At 39.2% G+C, this 21,455-nt stretch overlaps 1 protein-coding gene across 5 annotated transcripts in view; it reads right to left on the reverse strand.

Moving 5' to 3' along the window:
• The window catches only part of RALYL (RALY RNA binding protein like), an 821,188-nt gene that overhangs the window by 449,636 nt on the left and 350,097 nt on the right, over nucleotides 1-21,455 (reverse strand). For all 5 annotated transcript variants that reach the window (XM_042254525.1, XM_060393531.1, XM_027973257.2 and 2 more), the window contains one exon: nucleotides 5,053-5,331. In XM_042254525.1, coding sequence (XP_042110459.1) covers nucleotides 5,053-5,308 — 256 coding nt within the window. In that variant the 5' untranslated portion in view covers nucleotides 5,309-5,331. The remainder of the gene's footprint in view (nucleotides 1-5,052; nucleotides 5,332-21,455) is intronic.

A 21,455-nucleotide genomic window follows, 5' to 3' on the forward strand; every position in this document is an offset into this window, starting at 1 on the left:
TAATGAAACTGACATAAGGATCAATCACTAAGAAAGTCAAAGGGAAGTCGCTCAGTCGTGCCCGACGACTCTTAGCGACCCCATGGACTGCAGCCTACCAGGCTCCTCCACCCATGGGATTTTCCAGGCAAGAGCACTGGAGTGGGGTGCCATTGCCTTCTCCAAATCACTGAGAAAGCAGTCATCAATACAGGAAGTTTAGGAAGGGCACAGTAACTGCAATTTAGAATTGGGAGAGCAAAGAGCTGTGCAAATGCAGTTCAGATGGAGATTTTCAGAAGGCTTATTAGAAAGACTCTTCTAGTTATTTGGATTCAAAGATTTCTCCACAGATCCATCTTCAGCCAATACTCTTTTCACGCTATACTTCCCCGGGTGAGCTTATCCATCTCCATAGCGATAACACTGTGTTGATGATACGAATTTTTCACTTTTAGTCTAAATCTCTCCTCTTAGGTTGAACTTGCAAGATTCTATGAGATACATATACCTGGATATCCTGAAGCATGTACATCAATCTCAATACATCTATTCAGTCCTGAACTCACTCTCCTACGCAAAAATCTTTCTTCCCTTTGGAAATCATTCTCCACCATCCTCGTGATCCAGAAGGCAATTCAACAGAGAGCTCAACCAGAAATATGGGAATCATTCTTGATTCTCCTTTCTTTCTGGCTTACCCATTTTGAAAACTAGCCATTAAGTCTTATTGATTCTACATCATTTTCCTAATTTTTCCCTCTTCATTTCTATAATTTCAAACCTGGACTCTTTCAATAGTCTCCCAACACATGTCCTTGTTTCTAGTTTTATATCACATTAATTCACCCATCAAACTGTGAATGGATTATTCTTTCAATAAAAAATTTTCAACAACTTAAAACACTTCAGTGTCCCCTTACTTGTAGACACAAAATGGCTGTTAATATCTTCCACTTGATAAAAGATAGGTTTCATCACACGCATAATCGATTCTCAGTTTAAGGGTATATCTATAATTCCATAGAACTATGAGAACTCACATTAACATGTTTAATTTTTTTCTGATACTACTGAAGTTTAATTTCTAAATTGCATTATAAAAAATTTAAACACATTGTGATGTGAAGATTATTTCTACTTAGAAGTTACTTGAATATGCACTGAGATAAGATACTATAGGTAAAGTACTAGCCCAGGGCATGCCTTAATATTAATTTTCTTCCCATTCTAAAGAAAAAGAAAAATGTTTATATAGGTTGAGGTACATGAAGTTAATATCAATTTTATGTGACAGGGGTCTATTATTTGATCCATATTCAATTCACTTCAAATTAAGAGCTTTAAGGTTTAGTGGGAACTCAAATCAGAAACAATCTTACTGAGAGTCTAAAATTTCAAGAAGCAAGTGAATTTACCCACACCTAAGTGTCCAGTACTTTGGCCACCTCATGTGAAGAGTTGACTCATTGGAAAAGACTCTGATGCTGGGAGGGATTGGGGGCAGGAGGAGAAGGGGACGACAGAGGATGAGATGGCTGGATGGCATCACGGACTCAATGGACGTGAGTCTGAGTGAACTCCGGGAGTTGGTGATGGACAGGGAGGCCTGGCGTGCTGCGATTCATGGGGTCGCAAAGAGTCGGACACGACTGAGCGACTGAACTGAACTGAACTGAAGGTTTAGTGGGAGCTGCAAATCAGAAGCAGTCTCATTGAGAGTCTAAAATTTCAAGAAGCAAGTGATTGTACCTATACCTAAGTATCCCCTATCACCAAACACAAAATATATAAAGCTGAAAGGGGTATACCTCCTGGAAAGCTAAGTATTTTCTTCAGGAACCAGCTTCCTATAAGGAACATCTGGAAGACCAGCCTTTGCCTGAGTCTCTAGCAGTATGGTTTAAGACAAGGTTGGTATATTGAAACGTGAGTCCTGAAAAGCAAAGTTATGAAACACCTATAAAACACCTACTTTGTATGAAAACGAGTTCTGATTAGACAAGGATGAGAGACTAGATTTCAATTATAGTAAAGGAATCAAGTCTTTGACTTGGATTGAGGCAGAAAGGGTGATTAAGACTGATTAAGTTACGTGTTCCAGAGATTGAATGGAGGACGCATCTGAGACAGGATTCCAGAATGACTGAAAAGGAAAAAAATGGCCTCTTATCAGAAGCATGGATTAATTCTGTGGCTCTCAAAGCACAGTGATTTGGCGTCATCATTCTTCCCCCTTGGGTTTTTCTCAGTAAGCCACTAAATTTTTAGTGTGGCTATTGCTCTTCGCCACTGCATTTTTCTCTGATAAGGGCTGGTGACGGGTGTTTGGACCAAGGATATGTGGCCCCAAAGGATGCCTCATTGGCATGTGGATTATTTTGAAATAAAGTGACTTAAACAGTTGATGCAAGAGGGATGCTGAACCTCTTTTCTGTCTCTCTAAAGTCTGGAAATAAATCTCTCTCGTGTGAAAGGTGCCTTCCTTACAGTTGGGGGAAGAAGGACAACCTTATTTTCAGAGATAGGGAATTAGGGCAGAAAAACCTCTATGAATCAAGCAACTCTTCTAACTTCTTTAATAATGTACTACCCAAGCTCAAACTTTGTTTAAATTCCTTACTAATTAAGTCCCAAAGCCTGTTGCTTTGTCCCATCAATTCTTTTCAAATTTATTGTTTATTTATTTTCTTTGTCTAAAAAGTATAAAAGCTGCCTGCTTTGGTCATTTCTCAGGCAATTCTGTGAGACCTCCATGTAACTGAATTATAATTTGTTTCTTTTTCTCCTGTTAATCTGAGCTGTGTTGATTTTACTATTAGCCCACTCATAAGAACTCAAGATGGGTAGAGGAGGAAACGGCCCCCTACCCAACATAGGAAAAGGGGCTCTGGGAAATTAGCTATATAGTTCATTAACACATGAACTGACCTTTAACTGACTTTATATTGGCAATTATTTTTTTAAATTAGTAATTAAATGCATTTCTACAAATATGTACTAGTTTTATAATAATCAGGATACAGGTAATAAATGGTTATCACTCTGATATTTGGCTCAGATGTGGCCCTGAAGTAGAGATTTCAATTTAGAAGGTAAGGCATAAGTGGTCCAAAAATTCTGATATCAGGTAAAGGAGTAGAATGGTGACACTGAAAACCAAGGACAGATATAAAAACTGACCACTAGATTTTGGAAGGCTTTATTTTTCTTTAAAATACAGAAAAGTTAATTGGAGAAATATAAATAAAACTATATTCCTACATGGTAATGGTATTCTGTGGCTTTACTGCAAGCACTTACATAAAACTGCTTTTATTCCCTCAAAACTGTTACCTCAGACTTCTCCCTGTATTGAATTCCACACCTTCTCCCCAATTTTTGATAATTACATTATATAACTTTAATGCAACATTCTTTACACTCAGCTTGATTTGTCTATGCATTTTTATCTTGTTTCTTTTATATGCACCTTCATCTTTACATCTCTGGACATGTTAGAAGTAACATCATAAATTAAAATATGTAGTTGCAGGGAGTTCCCTGGTGGCCTAGTGGTTAGGATTCTGAGCTTTCACTTCTTAGCCTGTTTGCAGTCCCAGGCAGGAGCACTGAGATCATGCAAGTCTCACGCATGGACACAAACTATTAAAAAAATGTAATTCCAGATACATGAGGGCTATGAAAAAAAAAAGTATAATAATCCAATAGACAATGCAGGTAAGAGGGCAGAAGACTATTTTATTTTAGATAAGTAGGTCAGAAAACCCTTTCAGAGAAAGTAGAATTTGAGACTGGCATACAATAAAGCAGGGCAAAAATAATTAGCAAAGACCTGTCTTCCGAGCAGAGGGGATAAATGCAAAGCCTCTGAGGTAGGAACAGTTTTGGAATGTCTGAGGTGTATACATCGAGACAGCCAGTGGCACCGAAGTGGTACAAGAAGGCAGAGAGAAGGGGCTGAAGAACTGGTAGCAATCACAGCTGTGGCCTAGAATATAAACTTTATTCTGAGACAATGGTGGCCTGTATAAGATGGCTATTGGTATAGATGTAAAAGCCGAGTGGGTTTGGGATACAGTAATGGTGAGAGACATGATGATGGATTATATTAGAGTGTGAGGGGAAGAGAAGAACCAAGGTGGACAGTCAGGATTTTATTTGAAAACTGAATAAATGAAGGTTCCACTTATTACATGGAGAAGTATGAGGGTGGAGGAAGCTATGATGCAGAAAATCTGGAGTTCTGCTCTGTGCTCTAGGCATAGGAAACTGACATGCCTGCTGGATATCCAAAAGAAGACAACGTCTAATCAGTTTAATGTAAGAATCTGAATGTGACAAGGGACACAAATTAGAGAATCACTGAGGTATTAATTCCGCTTTTTCCTCAAGTAGAAAAAAGATGGTCTAACTTTTTATTTTTATCTGTATCCTGACTACAAAATATTTTCTCCTAAGAATATTCTTTCTACTTAAGACTGTATGCTCCTTTCTTTGAAAAAAGAGTTATCTTATTTTCTGGATATGAGACATAAGTCTGATTACTGCACATGACTGAAAAGGCATGATGGACAAGACAAGAAAGGGTAGCTTACACTCCTTTTCCAGTTCTCAAGATTTACTTCTTTTTGTTATTTTCTATCCCTTCTCCTCCCAAAATAAAAGCAATAAGTGAGGGAAATACATTAGCCTCTCAGAATAAGCACTATAAGTATAAAAAGTAATTATTGTGATTCTTTTGCTTCATATAGTATTTCCTGGAAGATAAGACATTAATCAAGTCAAACAAAGTTAAATGTGAGGCATATCTTTCATTTGCCTATTAAGACTGGTGGTGGTACTAAGCACTACAAATCAGTCTTGATCTCACGCTTATAACTTGTAGAGAAAATGAGACACTTATAATTAGTGTAATACGAGAACAAGAAAACAATATCAGTTAGAAATGTAAGGGCACTCCGACTGGTCAGGAAATGCATGCCTCGGTGGCGCTGGCTCTTAAAGAGCACGTTCCGCCCAGGTGCGTTGGAGAGCAGAACTCTACCGTGACCCGCAGGCGGCAGGACTCACCCAGCGGCTGGCCCGCGATGACCCTGGCGTTCTCCCCAGCCACCGCCGCTCGTGCGTGGCGCTCACTCATGTACTGCACGAACGCGTAGCCTTTGTGAACGGAGCAGCCCACTATCTTCCCATACTTGGAGAAGATCGCTTCAATGTCGACCTTCTTGACGATGGCCGTGTTCAGGTTGCCAATGAAGACGCGGGAGTTGATGGACTTGGGGTCGTTCTTATTGGTGACGTTGCTGGTCTGTGTTTTGCCAGTCATGGTTGGCTCAGCTTGTTCCAATCCTTAAACAAAAGCAAGATCAGAAGGAAAATAATTAGACTGAGTGGATACCCCTGGCTTTTAGCAATTTTTCAGTAGTTTCAGTAGTTACCAGGTAACCTCAAATTCCCAAGTACTATTAATTGTTAATGAGAAGAAAATTTGGTAATATGAAAGATGAATATTGCATTGCAAAATGAAGTAGAAAAATAATGATAATTATTTAGCATACAGTTACAAATGCATTCCTGATTAATTTATCTAAAATTCAGGCCTACACAGCAATTAAACATCTTGTAGTGGTTTTTATTTTTACATCTAGAAGTATTTCAGAAGCAAGTTTGAGGAGCAAGCCACATTTTCTATTACTGAAAATGAAAATCCAATATGACTATAGTCCGATGATGGAATATAGTACTGTAATTTATTGTTGAAAGCTTGCATTTTTATTTCTACATTTTCTATAATAGGTAGACATATTGGCTGTTTCATTACCAAAATCCTTCTATCGGAAACTAGCAATTCATTTTAATAAATACTGTAGAAGAGAAAAAAAGGTATTAAAAATTAAAAAAAATTAATTAGAAAATTTAACATAAAAAACATAATTTTGAAAGTAAATTATTTAACCAGAATTAGTTCTGTATATTCTCTTTAGCAGAACCAACATCAAAAGTCATTTAAAAAGAAACAGCGTGTACAGCTAGTTTTCATCAATGATCAACAAATAGTAGACACTGGGTATCTGTGCGGACACATCCATTCTCAACCTCATTTTTAATTCATTTAACTGTCAGCTCATACGTTGCCTAAGGACTGCTAGTATTTCTAAAAACTGCTTTCTGAGGTTGGCAGAGTGTTTAATTATACTTAATTAAACTTAATGAAACTTTTATTTCCAAGTACTCCAGCACTTACAATTTATTTTTTAAGCTTTTAAAAATTCATCCATTCATCCAGCAATATTTATTAAGCATGATATATTTTTTTGGACATATCTCATCTTCTAAAGTGCCAAACAATTTAAAGGAACTACTATGGTGAAAATAAAATTTCAGCAAGGATATAATCTCTAACGTTGATGATCATTGTTGAATACTAGCTAATTGATAAATTTTATCAGCAACATTATATTTCTTACAAATCTCTTATAATCTTACAGCTATAAAATAATTAACAAGTACATTTTATTTTTAAAAAATAATTTAAAATGGCATTTCTAATCTGAGCACTAAAGATGTGGAAATTTTAAAGGCATGTAAACTGGATATTTACATGAAATTGAAAATTTACTACCTATTTAAACTAGCTAATTCTAAAATCAAGAGCAACTGTGTATCATGAAATGTTTCAAATTAGGTTATTAATTATGAATTCTTAGTTTACTGAAATTTTACTAACTATTGGGCACATTATATATATCTGCTTATAATGAAGGTTGACTTCATAAACAGTAATTCACATAAAAACTAAAAGTATGGCATCAGTGAAAACAGGAACTATATTGTTGCCTTGTTTTATCTTAGCTACATTTAAGAGCTTCCTTTAAGAATTATTCAAGGTTAGGGCTGAAGGAAAGGAAAGCTAAGTTGTTTTTTTTCTTCCTTAGTTTTGGAACTGGAGGTATTACATGAGGGAGTGAGTGTGTGTGCCTGCTCAGTCACGTCCGACTCTTTTGTGACCCCGTGGACTTTAGCCCGCCAGGCTGCTCTGTCCATGGAATTTTCCAGATAAGAATACTGGAGTGGGTTGCCACTTCCTTCTCCAGGGGATCTACCCAGATCAGGCATCGAACCAGGGTCTCTTGTGTCTCCTGCATCGGCAGGCGGGTTCTTCAACCAACTGAGCCACCAGGGAAGCCCATGCCTCAAGCTAATGCTCTGAGAATCAGTTCAAACAAAAAATAATTAAGGTGCACACATGTATTTTAAACATTTAGCTTCTTCATATAATTTAGTAGATTTTAAACACACTGAGGAGAAAAAATAAACTAAATACCCAGTCTGTGGCTCCAGAACGTATTAAGGATTATTTTTCTTACAACTCTAAATCAACATCAGTAATGCAACACATAGAAGTAATGTTATTACTTTTTGCTCTTATATGATGCATATTTTTAGAAATACCATAAAATTACTTTCAAGAATTAATGATTCTTATAGCTGATGTTTTCTTTCTTGGGCAGGAGCAACTTGGTCAAAATTCAAACACAAGAATTGTTAAATTAAGTTGTAAACATGGCTGACAGATCCCAGTGGTCTGTCTTTGACAGTAAGCCTGGGTCAAATTTAAAATGGGGGCACAGCTGCACTCTGAATTTTCACTGTGCCAACATGCTTTCTCTGAGACCATCCTTATACTTTATGCAGATGACTCTCATAACTGTAAATCCAAGCTGCCGTTTGTATCATTCCATTTAATGACTTTCGATGACCTTAAATCTGTATGTATTCAATCTCTCTCAAGAAGACTGACTTGCTAGTCTCTATTAGGCTTTAACGACAGATGTCTTGTCATTGTGTTGTACATTATCAACATTCTCTGCAAAGTTAAGTTTAACATGATGTGATATTTAGCTTGCGATTCCTTGTTACATGGATCTTCATCAGCTGAAGACAGACTTCCACTTTCAGCCATGATGGAATAGCAAGGGTTAAAGTAACTCTCTCACTCAAACAGTTAAAAACTAAGGCTAATGTACATGAGACAAATGTGTTTGTTTTTTTTTCTGACATAAAGCCACAGGCAGTGTCAAACTATGGTATCTGAGCAAAACAAACAGAAAACAAAGGAAGTTCTAGGATAGCCTTAGAATTTTGTCTGGAAAGTTTATTTCATGTCATAAAGTTGGTCTGTGTGTGCGCATGTGTGTGTGTGTGTTTGAGTATGTGTGAGTGTGAGTCTGTGTGTGTGTATGTCTGTATGTGCACTCACGCATGTGTGTGCACGTGTGTGCGTGAGTGTGTGCATGTGTGTGCGTGGGAGTGTGTGTCTGTGTGTGTGTGAGTGCATGAGTGTGTGTGCATGTGACTATGAGTGTGTGTGAGCATGTGTGTGTGTGGGTGTGTGCATGTGTGTGCAAGCACGTGTGTGTGAGTGCGTGTGTGTGCATGAGTGTGTGTGTAAGTGGGAGTGTGCACCAGTGTGTGTGCATGAGTGGGAGTGTGTTTGTGTGTGTGTGTGAGTGTGTGCATGTGTGAGAGTGTGCATGTGTGTGCGTGCATGGGCACACGTGTGTGTGTGAGCATGCGTGTGTGCGTGTGTGGGGGGCGAGTGTGTGTGCGAGCGTGTGCGTGTGTGCGCATGTGTGAGTGTGCACGTGTGTGTGGGCATGCATGCACATCACTAAAAGCAGATCGTGGCCTTACTGAATTTAGGTGATCGATCAGCGTTTAAGGCAGGAAACTATGATGCAGATCTCCGGAGAGCAGCGAGCTGCACGGAGAAGCAATCCCGCACACTGTCGACAGACCCTTGAATCTATGCTGAGTGCAGGACATGCATGCAGTGGGTGAATTTCTACGAGGCGGGTTACAAAGTTCTGGGAAAGCTGTGAGCTGAATGCCTCCCAGAACCACAAAAGGCTGTGAATCATTCAGCTCCTACCAGCAGCAGTGGAAAGTCCACATAGGCGTCTTGAAGCATTAAATTTAGACATCCGGAGGGTCAGGACTTAGTAATGGGGATAAACAATTCTTGCATCCCAACTCAAGGACCACCCCTACACAATTTAAAAACAGCTCTCAAGATGATCAAGCTAAACCAGAAGCAACTCACTGTCTATGAGGGCAAAGCATAATATTCCTTTTTGAAAACTAGAACCCAGACACAAGGAGTAAAACACAAAATCTTTAGAATCTAATGAAAACCTCCTAGATGTCCAAAGATCAGAAAACATGACCGATAATCAGGAAAGAAGGTAAAGACAGAAAAGTAGTCAAGCGGAACATCTGAAGACAAAACCTATAATATCCAAAATCAAAAATTATACTTGATAGTTGTTATACCTTAAAAGACTCTAGAACAGATTTGTGAACTTTAAGTTGTAGAAAAAGTGAGAACCCAAAATGTATCAAAGAGATGAAACCCTGGGACTTCCCTGGTGGCTCAGTGGTAAAGAATCCTCCTGCCAACGCAGGAGACACGGGTTTGATCCCTGGTCGGGGAAGATCCCACATGCCAGGGGGCAGCTGAGTCTGTGTGCCCCCACTAATGAGGCTGTTTCGAGGAGCCTGGGGGCCATAACTACCGGGGCCACGTACTGTAACTACAGTGTGCACGCTCTAGAGCCCGCTCTCTGACAAAGAGGCCACTGCAGAGAGAAACCCAGGCGCCGCACCTAGAGAGGAGCCCCTGATCACAGCAACCGGAGGAAGGCCTGTGCAGCAGCAAAGGCCCAGCAGAGCCAAAAATAAATAAGCAAATATTTTTTGAAGAGAGATTAAACACCAGAAAATAAATAGAGACGCAGTGAATCATCCAATAGTATCAATTATTTAACAGACATATATCTGGAGTCTTGAGAAACAGAAATGTTAAAGTAGTGGCCAAAAACCTGCAAGATTTGATAAAATTATACGATCCCATTGATTCCAGAATTTCACTGGACCCTAAGCAGTATAAACAAAAACAAAACCACACCCAGACACATCATACTCAGGCTACAGAAAACCAGTGATAAAGAGGAAAACCAAGGAGTTCTCAGGAACTGGGAAAATGCCTACATTCTAAAGGGAAAAAAACAATAATAAAGGACAACAGTTAAAGCAATGTTATAACTTCAAAAAAATTGATAAGGTGAAAATGAACCAAAATGTATTTAGTTGAAAATACACATAAACCCAAAATTTGTCTCTTTATTTTTAAGTTGAAGTTTGAATGGAGTTAGTGTTCACTATGAAAACTGTAAACCACCAGTGCCTCACAGAACTTTCTGTAGTGATGGAAGAATTCCACATCTGCACTATCCAAAATGGTAATCAGTATCCCCAGGTGACTTTCCAGGACTTAAAATGTTGCTTCTGAGATTAAGGTACCAAGATTTTAATTTTACTCAAATAAAATTAAAGTAAAATTTAATGGTTTTCTCTACCCAAAAGGCTAACAAATCTCTGGTCTTTTAAAAACATAAAGTGAATATAAATAAGAAAAAATTTAGCTATTTGTGTATTTTGTGGTATGATATTGGTGCCGGAAACTTATGAAAAGTTATGGTTTTAGAGATATTTTAGAAGAAAAACAAAAAGTCAAATAGCTGCCACATGAGGACGAATTTAAGAGTAGGATTTTCATTCTGGAAATAGACTGAGTTGGTGACTGTTCTGTAAAATCTTAAAGAATATGTTTAGAAAAAGATGTTTATTTGTATTTGAAAGAGATTTCTACTCTCTAATCTAAAATATATATAAATTATGAATTAAAGGCACTGTTAAAATGTACCTAAGAGAAAATATTTTTGGAACAGGCAAAATTAACAGGTCAGTAAGCTATACCCTTCATTTCATTTTATGGTCCTGAATTTACAATCTAAATTTTAGATTCATTCAGACACTCCTGAGAAATACCCAGGTATTCAAAAAAGTCAGCCAACAATATTCACACACACTATATTCAAGAACTTGAGAAGAGATTAAAGGGATCCAAAAATGAATTTATAAGACCAAATCATACCACAAAAGTCATCATCTGCTGAAATTTAAAGCTAGTACTCAAAAACAAAATCATAAAAAATAAGGTAAAACCTAGCAAATGCTGCCAGAAATAAAACTAAAGTTGTGATATCTGAAAAAAAAGAGAGCATATGAAGAGCAAAGATAACTTCTTGAAGCAAATGATATATGAATTAACCATTAAATGATATTAAGAATTCACTGGGCATCTATTTAACTTATCTGTATTCACAGAAAGATGTTTTTCACATATTTTAACTCATATACACATTCTTGATTTTTTTCATAAAAAGCATTGCTATAAATTACTTCGATTTATTTAAAAAAATAACTGAAATGTATGTATTCCAGTGTATACATTCTCACTAATGTATTTAAGTATCTCTTCTGGACAAAATAAACCAAAAGAAAGTCAGAATTTATTCTCCAGAAAACCATTCCCAATTCAGAAAAATATAACTTAGATCCATCAGCACAGTGACAGTTCTTCAATAGATCTTAAGCATCATAAACATCATTTTGTCAAAACAGGACAATCACCATGTATATTTGGTGATGCCTTTACCATTCTTAAAGACAAACGTCACGATTACAATTAAGATTCAATTTTTAAACCTCAAACTGCTCCCTACTTTGAAATAAATCAGAGCAACTTTTCAAAGTAAAGATTTTTAGGGGATATGTGCAATGTAGGAAAAAAAATATAACTCCAACCTGAAAAGATACTTATTGTTAAAACTTTGATGTATTTTTCATTTCATTCTACCATTTAATAAAAATTGCAAATTACAAAAAAAGTCATCATAATTTACTTGCAGTAATTTACATCCAAGTGCCATTACTTATTACTGCAATACCCATTTTATTATGTTATTAAATAACCTTACTGGGTTTAACAAATAGTTGCATGGTAATAAAGTTATAGCATAATACTGTTCATTCTGTTAATGAATATTAAGCTTGTTTCCAATTTTTCAGATCACAAAAAATCTCAGATGGACACTTTGGCAAATTCTGGGTAAAAAAAAATGATAGAAAAAGATGTTTTTTAAGTTGTTTATCAATGTTTAGGCATTCTCCAGAAATAGTTCACACCGCTCCTTTCTCCCAGCAGTGGCTATTTTAGGAAAAATAGTTTTTAGGAAAAGCAGTTTTGTTAGGGCCAAGTTCTTTGTCCCATGAACAAGGAGTCCAAACAAACTGAACCGTCCACGTCTGGAGCAGAAAAAGGTTTTCTGCAGGGCCACCCAAGGACATGGGGGCTCTTGCCGTAAGGGCCCCAGCCTCCTAAAGCGATTCTGCAAAGCGTTTTTAAAAGCCAGGTGAGGGAGGCGGGTCACGGGGCATGTGGTCGCTCAGACACGATTCTCTGATTGGCTGATGGTGAGGACACAGGATGGGGCGACAGGGAATAACATTATCAGTCCTTCCGCTCCAGGAGGCCTGAGGCTAGGCGCTCCAGGTCAGCAAGTAGTAAACGTTTTCCATCTGGTGAAGGGTTTTCATATCTGTTTTCCTATCATATCTGTGTTTTCATATCACAAGCGCTTCCCTGGTGGCTCAGATGGTAAAGAATCTGCCTACAGTGTGGGAGACCCAGGTTCAATTCCTGGGTCGGGAAGACCCCCTGGAGAAGGGCAAGGCGACCCACTCCAGTATTCTTGCCTGGAGAATCCACGGACTGTAATCCATGGGGTCACGAAGCGTGGGACACAACTGAGCGACCTTCACACCTGCATGTCTGTAAGATAACCCAGTAATGTGCCTCAAACAGTTCTCTAGGCACTGCAGAGAAGGGCCAGAGCAGAGGACTTGGGAAGGCCTGTCCTGGGGAGGCCCAGGGGTCCTGCTCGGTGACAGTTTGATGCCTGCTGGCTCCTCCCCACGTGTTCGAGTCTGACTCCGTAGGTTGTGGGGCGGAGTGGGCAGACCATGAGCTAAGTGAGAGCGGGATAATCCGATCTCTGCAACGAAGGAAAGGAAGTTTGCCTAAGAGCTTAGCTAGACAGGCTAATAATAGAAGCAGCAAAATTCTCCTGGTCTCGGGGAACATGGATTAATATTTGGAGCTTACCAGGCACATCATCAAAGTCCTGAGTATTAAAAAATGTAATAAAATTTATTCTGATTTCATTTGATAAATGCATACTTTATTAAGTCCACATATTGTGTTTTAAAATATTGGTGAAAGAGCATGCGTTCAATGTTTATTTAAAAATTTAATTGTTAATATAGAAATTAAAAATTACATATTAAAATATTTGATAAGACAGCCCTTCTATCTTAATATTGCAATTGAATTGCCACAGCTATGAAAGACATTCAGAAAAAAAATTTTCTACTTACACAGATCTTGAAAGCATATTGCTTATATTTACAGCAAATTATTTTTTATAACTTTCTTAAACTATGCCCCTCAGAAATTGAGTGTAATATTGTGGCATTAGCACCATATAAGAAACTAGAAATCCAATTTTCATTTCCTTTTATAACTACTAATCTGTATGTAAAAATAGTTAAAAATGTAAAATAGCTTTCTTTTAATAAGGACTCACTAATAAAAAAGATGATATGATAAATTTCATAAAAATGGATTAATATGACATACTATTGAAAGAAAAGTGTTTTAAAATGACAATATGATATAGGAGGGTTTAAAAATGAGACAACTAATTCAATAGCTTGAGGCAGAATATAAATATTTAATAAAATTGTGTAAGAAATTGAAAAATTACTATACATAAATAAGAATGGCATTAATTTTATAAATCGGTATTAGCTAATATAACTTCATAGTGAAGTGAAGTGAAGTCGCTCAGTCGTGTCCAACTCTTTGTGACCCCATGAACTGTAGCCTATCAGGCTCGTTCGTCCATGGGATTTTCCAGGCAAGAGTACTGGAGTGGATTGCCATTTCCTTCTCCAGGGGATCTTCCTGATCCAGGAATCGAACCTGGGTCTCCTGCATTGCAGGCAGATGCTTTACCGTCTGAGGGGATTCATTAACTACTAAGAAATAAACATTTTTCATCTTAGACTTGAGAGCAAAAATAAATGTATAATTATAAATAAGGTAACAATTATAAAGAGTTAAAAGGTTTTTATTGATTATTGTGACTATAAAGTTAGAAAGCAATGAATATTGGTAAGACAACATTTCAAACTTAGTTAAGAATTTGGAATATTAATCAGTTTTGTGTTATGCACACGTGTGCTAAGCCCCTTAGTCATTCGTGCCCGACTCTTTTGTGACCCCATGGCCTGTAGCCCGCCAGGCTCCTCTGTCTATCGGCTTCTCTAGGTAACATTACTGGAGTGGATTGCCATGCCTTCCTCCAGGGGATCTTCCCAACCCAGGGGTTGAGCCTGCATCTGTTATGTGTCCTGCACTGGCAGGCATGTTTGGTAAATTTGGTCAACAGAGGCATGAGAAGTGTTAAACCATCTACTGGGAAACGTTTAATGAGTTGCTGCATAACCAATCATTACTGCGCAGAGGGTCACATCTCTAAGAGACCGACCATCACCTAGGTTTGTGTGAGGTCAGACAGATCCGTGTGGAAATCCTGACCAATCCAGCAGAACACTGGCTGGGCAGGGCCCAGCATTAAACATGAAGTAGGAAACAAATGGGGCTCCCCTGATACTCAGCTGGCAAAGAATCTGCCTGCAGTGCAGGAGACCCTGGTTCGATTCCTGGGTTGGAAAGATGCCCTGGAGAAGGGATAGGCTATCCACTCCAGTATTCTTGTGCTTCCCTTGTGGCTCAGCTGGTAAAGAATCTGCCCGCAACATGGGAGACCTGGGTTTGATCCCTGGGTTAGGAAGATCCCCTGGAGAAGGGAAAGGCTACCCAGTCCAGTATTCTGGCTTGGAGAATTCCAGGGGCTGTATAGTCCATGCGGTCAAAAAGAGTCAGACACGACTGAGTGACTTTCACTTTCAGGAAACAGGTAATAAGTGTAACTTTTTTTTTTTTGCTCACACATTAGTCATCCTGGAGTGCTATTAATAGGACAAATTACCTGAGGCTGGGTGGCTGAAACAGCACACGTCTGCTTCTCTCGGTTCTGAAGCCTGAAATCCAAGATCAAGGTGCCAACCCATTCATTTCCCAGCAATATCTCTCTTCCTGGCTTTCAGATGCCACCTTCTCCTGTCCTCACGTGGTAGAGAGAGCACTCTGGCCTCTCTTCCTCTTATAAGGTGCCGATCCCACCGTGGGACCCCTATTTCATGACCTCATCTAAACCTCATTACTTCCCAAAGGCTCTTCCTCCCAACAACATCACACTGGAGGGGAAGACGTCAATGCATGAGTTTCTGAGGGGAATATGGTTTAGTTCTTACACACTCACATCACCCAAGGTTAAGAACCTATTTGTGTTTGGAACTTTCTGAAATTCCAGCAAACTTCCTTTGAATCACTAGAGATGTTGTGATTGATGTTGTGCCTATTCTATCAGGGAGCATATAAACATTACACTATATTCAGTGTAAAATATTCCAGTGAAATGTATATAAATAAGAAAAACTAGCTATCAACTTTAAATTAAAATCAAAAGATTCAAAGAGATAAAAGTTATATGGTATTTGAGCTACTGTAAAAATAAAAAATATGCACTTAATACACTTATGAGTCCTTAGATACACTCATATCCTGCAGAATATGAACAAACTGATATAATTCTAGGAGAAAGTGAAAGTCACTCAGTCATGTCCAGCTCCTTTCGACCCCATGGACTATACAGTCCTTGGAATTCTCCAGGCCAGAATACTGGAGTGGGTAGCCCTTCCCTTCTCCAGGGGATCTTCCCAACCCAGGGATCGAGCCCGTCTCCCTCGTTGCAGGCAGATTCTTTATCAGCTGAGCCTTTACTACAGATTATAGTCTATTCTGCAAAACAGAGCCTTTAGTCACGCAAATTGTCTAGGATAATGACTGTAATTGTGCTTCCAGGGTAACTTTCCACTGGTCGACATGACCTAGGCAGAAGGTTGTTTTGAGTTATGCATGGAAGTCAAATCAACAATAATTAGACGCTTTCTACTTGACTAGTAGGAATGGTTCAGCAGGTTTGGTACCCGCTTGAGACATAAGGGTTTTGCAAATGGAAATGATTGAGAAACAAGCTTCCTCTGAACTACCAAAGATGCTGAAATTGGCGCTCCATCTGTATTATCAGGGGTCACGTGCCCAGGACAGACAGTCTCAGGGCACTCACTGCTGTTTGAACCCTTATCCGTCAGAGCGCCATGGGCCACGAGACCCAGTACCTCAGTCTGCGACTAGTTAACCACACCCGTGTAGAAACCAAGAGCTATTTGAAAAGATCGCTTAGCGGACTGGTGCCATGCAGTCAGAATAAGAGGCAGAACAAGCATGCAGGACCACTGCATTACTTGTTACACACTTCCGTTTTTAAAACTGTCTGTTAACAAGCGTTGCTGAAGGGGCTCCATTTAGAAAATTCTGAATTTGGAAAGATGGCCTATACATTATCAAACCTGTCTCAAAAGCAGTGTTACAACAATACTGTATATTTAACAAGCATTTCCCTGGTAGCTCAGACTGTAAAGAATCTGCCTGCAATGCTGGGGACCTGGGTTCGATCCCTGGGTTGGGAAGATCCCCTGGAGAAGGGAACAGGTACTCACTCCAGTATTCTGGCCTGGAGAAGCCCATGGACAGAGGTGCCTGGCGGGCTGTAGTCCATGGGGTCGCAAGGAGTTAGACAGGACTCAGAGACTTTCACTAACAAACACAGGGCACTTATTATATACCTGCTCTTGGTTTAAGTGCTTACAAAATATTCACTCACATACAGTAGTAAGGAGACGGTGCTACCCTTTACCCTCATTTTCCCTGAGATCTTGAGTATTTCCAGAGAAGAGTTTCAAATTACTTAAGGAAGACACTGAACGCTATAGTGGCCAAGAGTTCTTTACCGAGAAGCCTCTTCACCACCAAAACTACTCACTTTATGCGGAAGCACAAACTGCTAAGACTTCGTCTGTGATTTATATTAAACACTGCATTAAGAATGACAGGTAACACGTACTTTAAGAATGCCGGAATTATTTTGATATTTTTGTCTCAGAATATATAAGACCCATCTATTTACCAATTCCAACTTTGTATTTGCCGTCTGTGAGTCCGTGGGTCACAAAGAGATGGACACGACTGGGCAACTGAACAACAACGTGAGTCACACAGGGAGGCCTCGTGGCTCAGATGGCAAAGAATCTGCCTGCAAGGCAGGAGACCTGGGCTCTGTCCTTGGGTGGGGAAGACACCCTGGAGGAGGAAACGGCAACCCCTCCAGCGAGTCACAGAGGAGCACATGGTATGGCATAGTTCACTTAATCAAGTCTAACAAGGAAAATATGGCAATTCAAAGGAAAAGCATCGTAACCTTCATTTGCATGATGCCGGATACGAAGCCAGCAATGGAGAAATACTAAGAGGATTATTCTTGTGTATTCGCTGAAATAAAATTCTGCTCTACCCCTATGTGCCTCCACTGAATAAAACATCCTTTTTTCCATTTTAAGACTCTCAGGTCATTTAAAGGTAAATTGCAGGAGGCAAACATTGTCATGCCCAAAGGAGAAGTTCACTCACTCCTACTTAACAGGCCCATTCCGCTCTTGTCTTCTTTGTTCAAACTGTCAATCATGACTGTTCCCGCAAGAGTTAGATTCAGACCACTGAGTGATTCCAGGTAGGCTACCAGACTCCCGCAGAGATGAACAATTTTCAGTCATTATTGACGTGGCTTTGGAAGACTGGCCCTAGAGTAAAAGGTCTTAAATCCCACAACCGATCCCCTAAAATTTCTGTACTCTCTTAAAATATGAATAAAATGCCCTACTATAAGTGCAACGGTGAATTTCCCTCCACAAACTTGAATGTTTTGGGGTTGTATCAAGTAGAAATAAAAATGATATAGTGTAAATGCCTACTGTTTGTCTAGATCAGATAAAATTGTTGTTTACAAATTCCTTAAAATCAACAGCTATGAAGGCAGACGCAGTGTTATTCATGATAGCATCTCACAAGCCATATATCACTAAAAAAACAAAAACAAATTGGTTCCAGAACATACTTTCTCTTTGGTGGAATAAATCCCAGCCCTGTAGATATAACTTTCTATCATGACAGACCAGACGTCACAATCCTCCCCTCTCTTTAGCTATGTAATGCAGAATCTCCACAAAACTGTAGAAAATCCATGGGATGTCGAAATCAAAAATTACGGTTGCTCTTTTTGGAATGAAATATATAAAGTCATTATTAATGATCACACATTCATAAGCTTAGTAAAATTTAACATTTGTTAAGATTTTACTTCAGAAATAATTGTTAAGGGGAGGATAGACTCTAGGTCAGAAAACTATGCCGCCTAAGTGTCCTAAGTCACTTGTATTCCCCACATAGAATAAGGAAGTACAAACGTGACTCCATGCGAGGTCTGTTTCTTTTACTTCAACCACCATATTATATTGCTTTTGCTACAAGTTAATCACTAAAAGTTGACTTAAAACTCAACATTCAGAAAACGAAGATCATGGCATCCGGTCCCATCACCTCATGGCAAATAGATGGAGAAACAGTGGAAACAGTGGCAGACTATTTATTGGGGCTCCAAAATCACTGCAGATGGTGACTGCAGCCATGAAATTAAAAGACGCTTGCTGCTTGGAAGGAAAGTTATGACCAACCTAGATGGCATATTCAAAAGCAGAGACATTACTTTGCCAACAAAGGTCCGTCTGGTCAAGGCTGTGGTTTTTCCAGTGGTCATGTATGGATGTGAGAGTTGGACTGTGAAGAAGGCTGAGCACCAAAGAATTTATGCTTTTGAACTGTGGTGTTGGAGAAGACTCTTGAGAGTCCCTTGGATGGCAAGGAGATCCAACCAGTCCATTCTGAAGGAGATCAATCCTGAACATTCATTGGAAGGACTGATGCTGAAGCTGAAATGCCAGTACTTTGGCCACCTGATGCGGGGAACTGACGCACTGGAAAAGACCCTGATGCTGGGAAAGCCTGAAGGCAGGAGGAGAAGGGGACGACAGAGGATGAGATGGTGGGATGGCATCACTGACTGGGTGGACATGAGTTTGAGTAAGCTCTGGGAGCTGGTGATGGACAGGGAGGCCTGGCATGCTGCGGTTCATGGGGTCACAGTCGGACAGTGTCTGAACTGAGTCACTAAATGGATGTTATCTGTAATTTAAAGTATACATATCGGCCCATCTCTGGGAACCTCGCCTCCTACTCCTGAACTGCATGCTGACCTCCTTGCATTCAGCTCACAAGAAATATTCTGGCCAGACCTGTGTGTGCGTGGTTGCCACAAAGAAGAAAGTAACACATCCAAAACCAAGAACTTGCAACAACTAACGCCTTTATTATTTTATTGCCTCCCTTCCTTCTTTTTTCTATAAAAGAAACTAGCATCCAGCCCTGGGCAAGATGCTTCTTTGGGACACTGGTCCACCATCTTCTCCCCCTGCTGGCTTTCTGAATTAGGTCCCCACTACTTCCCCAGCAGCTTATCTCTTTCTTTATTGACCTCTTGTGTGGCAGGCAGTGCAAGCCCGAACGTGGCAGATCACATGGACTAGGTTGTAATATTAGCATAACTGGTACAACTCACATTTGAGGAGTGAACCTACCTTTTACAGAATGCTGTTACTAGATTTATGCAAACAAGGCTTCCAGTCTTAACTCGGCTTCCCTGTGGATGAGTAACTTGGAGCAGTTATGTAACCTCCAGTGCTCATTTCCTGTCCGAAATTTAGAAATAACAATACCAACTACCGATAACGACTCTTAGGAGACTTAAGCATAGTAAAACACTCAATGCAACATTTACCACATAGGAATTGACTAAAAGATGTTAGCTGAGTTATTATCCTGAATATACAGATAGGTTAGAAATAGTGCCCTGGACTATTTTTTTTTTTCAGTGAATATAGTATTTACCCATTTTCAGGTACATAGAGTCGAGTCAAGGATAATTTATACCTCCCCTTTGAATGCTTCCAGATTATCAGGCAATGTTCTGGTAATCTGATAACTTCTCTGAGGCTGGATTTGAACTCTGATTTCTAATGCTTTACACCAAGTGTTTCCCAAAGTGCTTTTGTAGGGCACGCTAGAGAGATGACACAGCTTCAGATAATATTGCATCTAAGATCATTGCAATATTAAAGTCACATGTTGCTCTCAAAAGGTTGTCTTGTGAATCAACATACTGGAGATGTTTTCATGAATAAATGCCACACCACAGCCTTGGTTGATATTTATCATGTATTCTTGAGCAGTTGTGATTGGACAGGTATCTTGCCTTTGTTATTATGACCTAGCCCTTAAACATCTCTGGCATACACATAAGGACCCGGTGCTCTAGAAGTTCTGGCATTTTGGTCTGTACATACACTTTCAGAAATGACATTCATGTTTTATGTATCTTCTCCTTGAGTCCTTGATTTTGCAAGCAAAGTCTGCAAAAGCCTGCAGAGGAACCACAGAGACTACGCAGATCCAACTTTCATCCGAAATGTCATTTCATGTACTCAAGTAATAGCGCTGGTCAGGGCTCTTTTTGAACATATATATTGGAAATTTCTACAAATCTGAGATGCTGAATGAGAGTGAAAGTGTTAGTTGCTTAGTCATCTCCAACTCTTTGCGATCCCATGGACTGTAGCCTGCCAGGCTCCTCAGTCCATGGGATTCTCCAGGCAAGAATACTGGAGTGGGTTGCCATTTCCTTCTCCATGGGATCTTCCCAACCCAGGGATCAAACCCGTATCTTTTATGTCTCCTGAATTGGTGTATGGATTCTTTACCACTAGCCCCACCTGGGAAGCCCATACTATATATTCTACACAAACACACACACACACACACACACACACACACACACACATATATATACACAGAATTTTCAACTGAAAATTTATTCCATATATAAATGTCCTACACATACAAAGAGTGATTACTGTCTTTTTGGCATTAGCAAAGCATCTAAATCAAATAGAAGAGCCTAGATAAATTAAATACATATGTAAACTAGATTGAAATACACAATATGGCAGGGATTATCATGCTTTTGAGAGAAAAAGCACAATTCTGAGAATCAGAGATATGTAAGAAATGGTTGAGATTATTATTGTTAGTGATATGTTTTTAAACATCTTCACAATTTTTGTGAACAGTGTTGAAAGGAATATGTACTCAGTCTGGATTAAGGGACATGCAATTCTATATTTGGAATGGATCTCATTATTTTAAAATGGTGTGTAAACACATTCCTCTCTATGAAAACACTTTTAACATCCACAATACACAATAGAGTCAAACAGGAAAGAAGCTCTATTAAAAAAAAAAATTGGCCGGGGACTGGTTCCCTCCATTGTATAAAGAAAGAGCCTGCATTTTGCTAAAGTATATTTAGAAGTAA

Source organism: Ovis aries, chromosome 9 (genome assembly GCF_016772045.2).
Source record: "Ovis aries strain OAR_USU_Benz2616 breed Rambouillet chromosome 9, ARS-UI_Ramb_v3.0, whole genome shotgun sequence".
Classification (NCBI taxonomy): domain Eukaryota; kingdom Metazoa; phylum Chordata; class Mammalia; order Artiodactyla; family Bovidae; genus Ovis; species Ovis aries.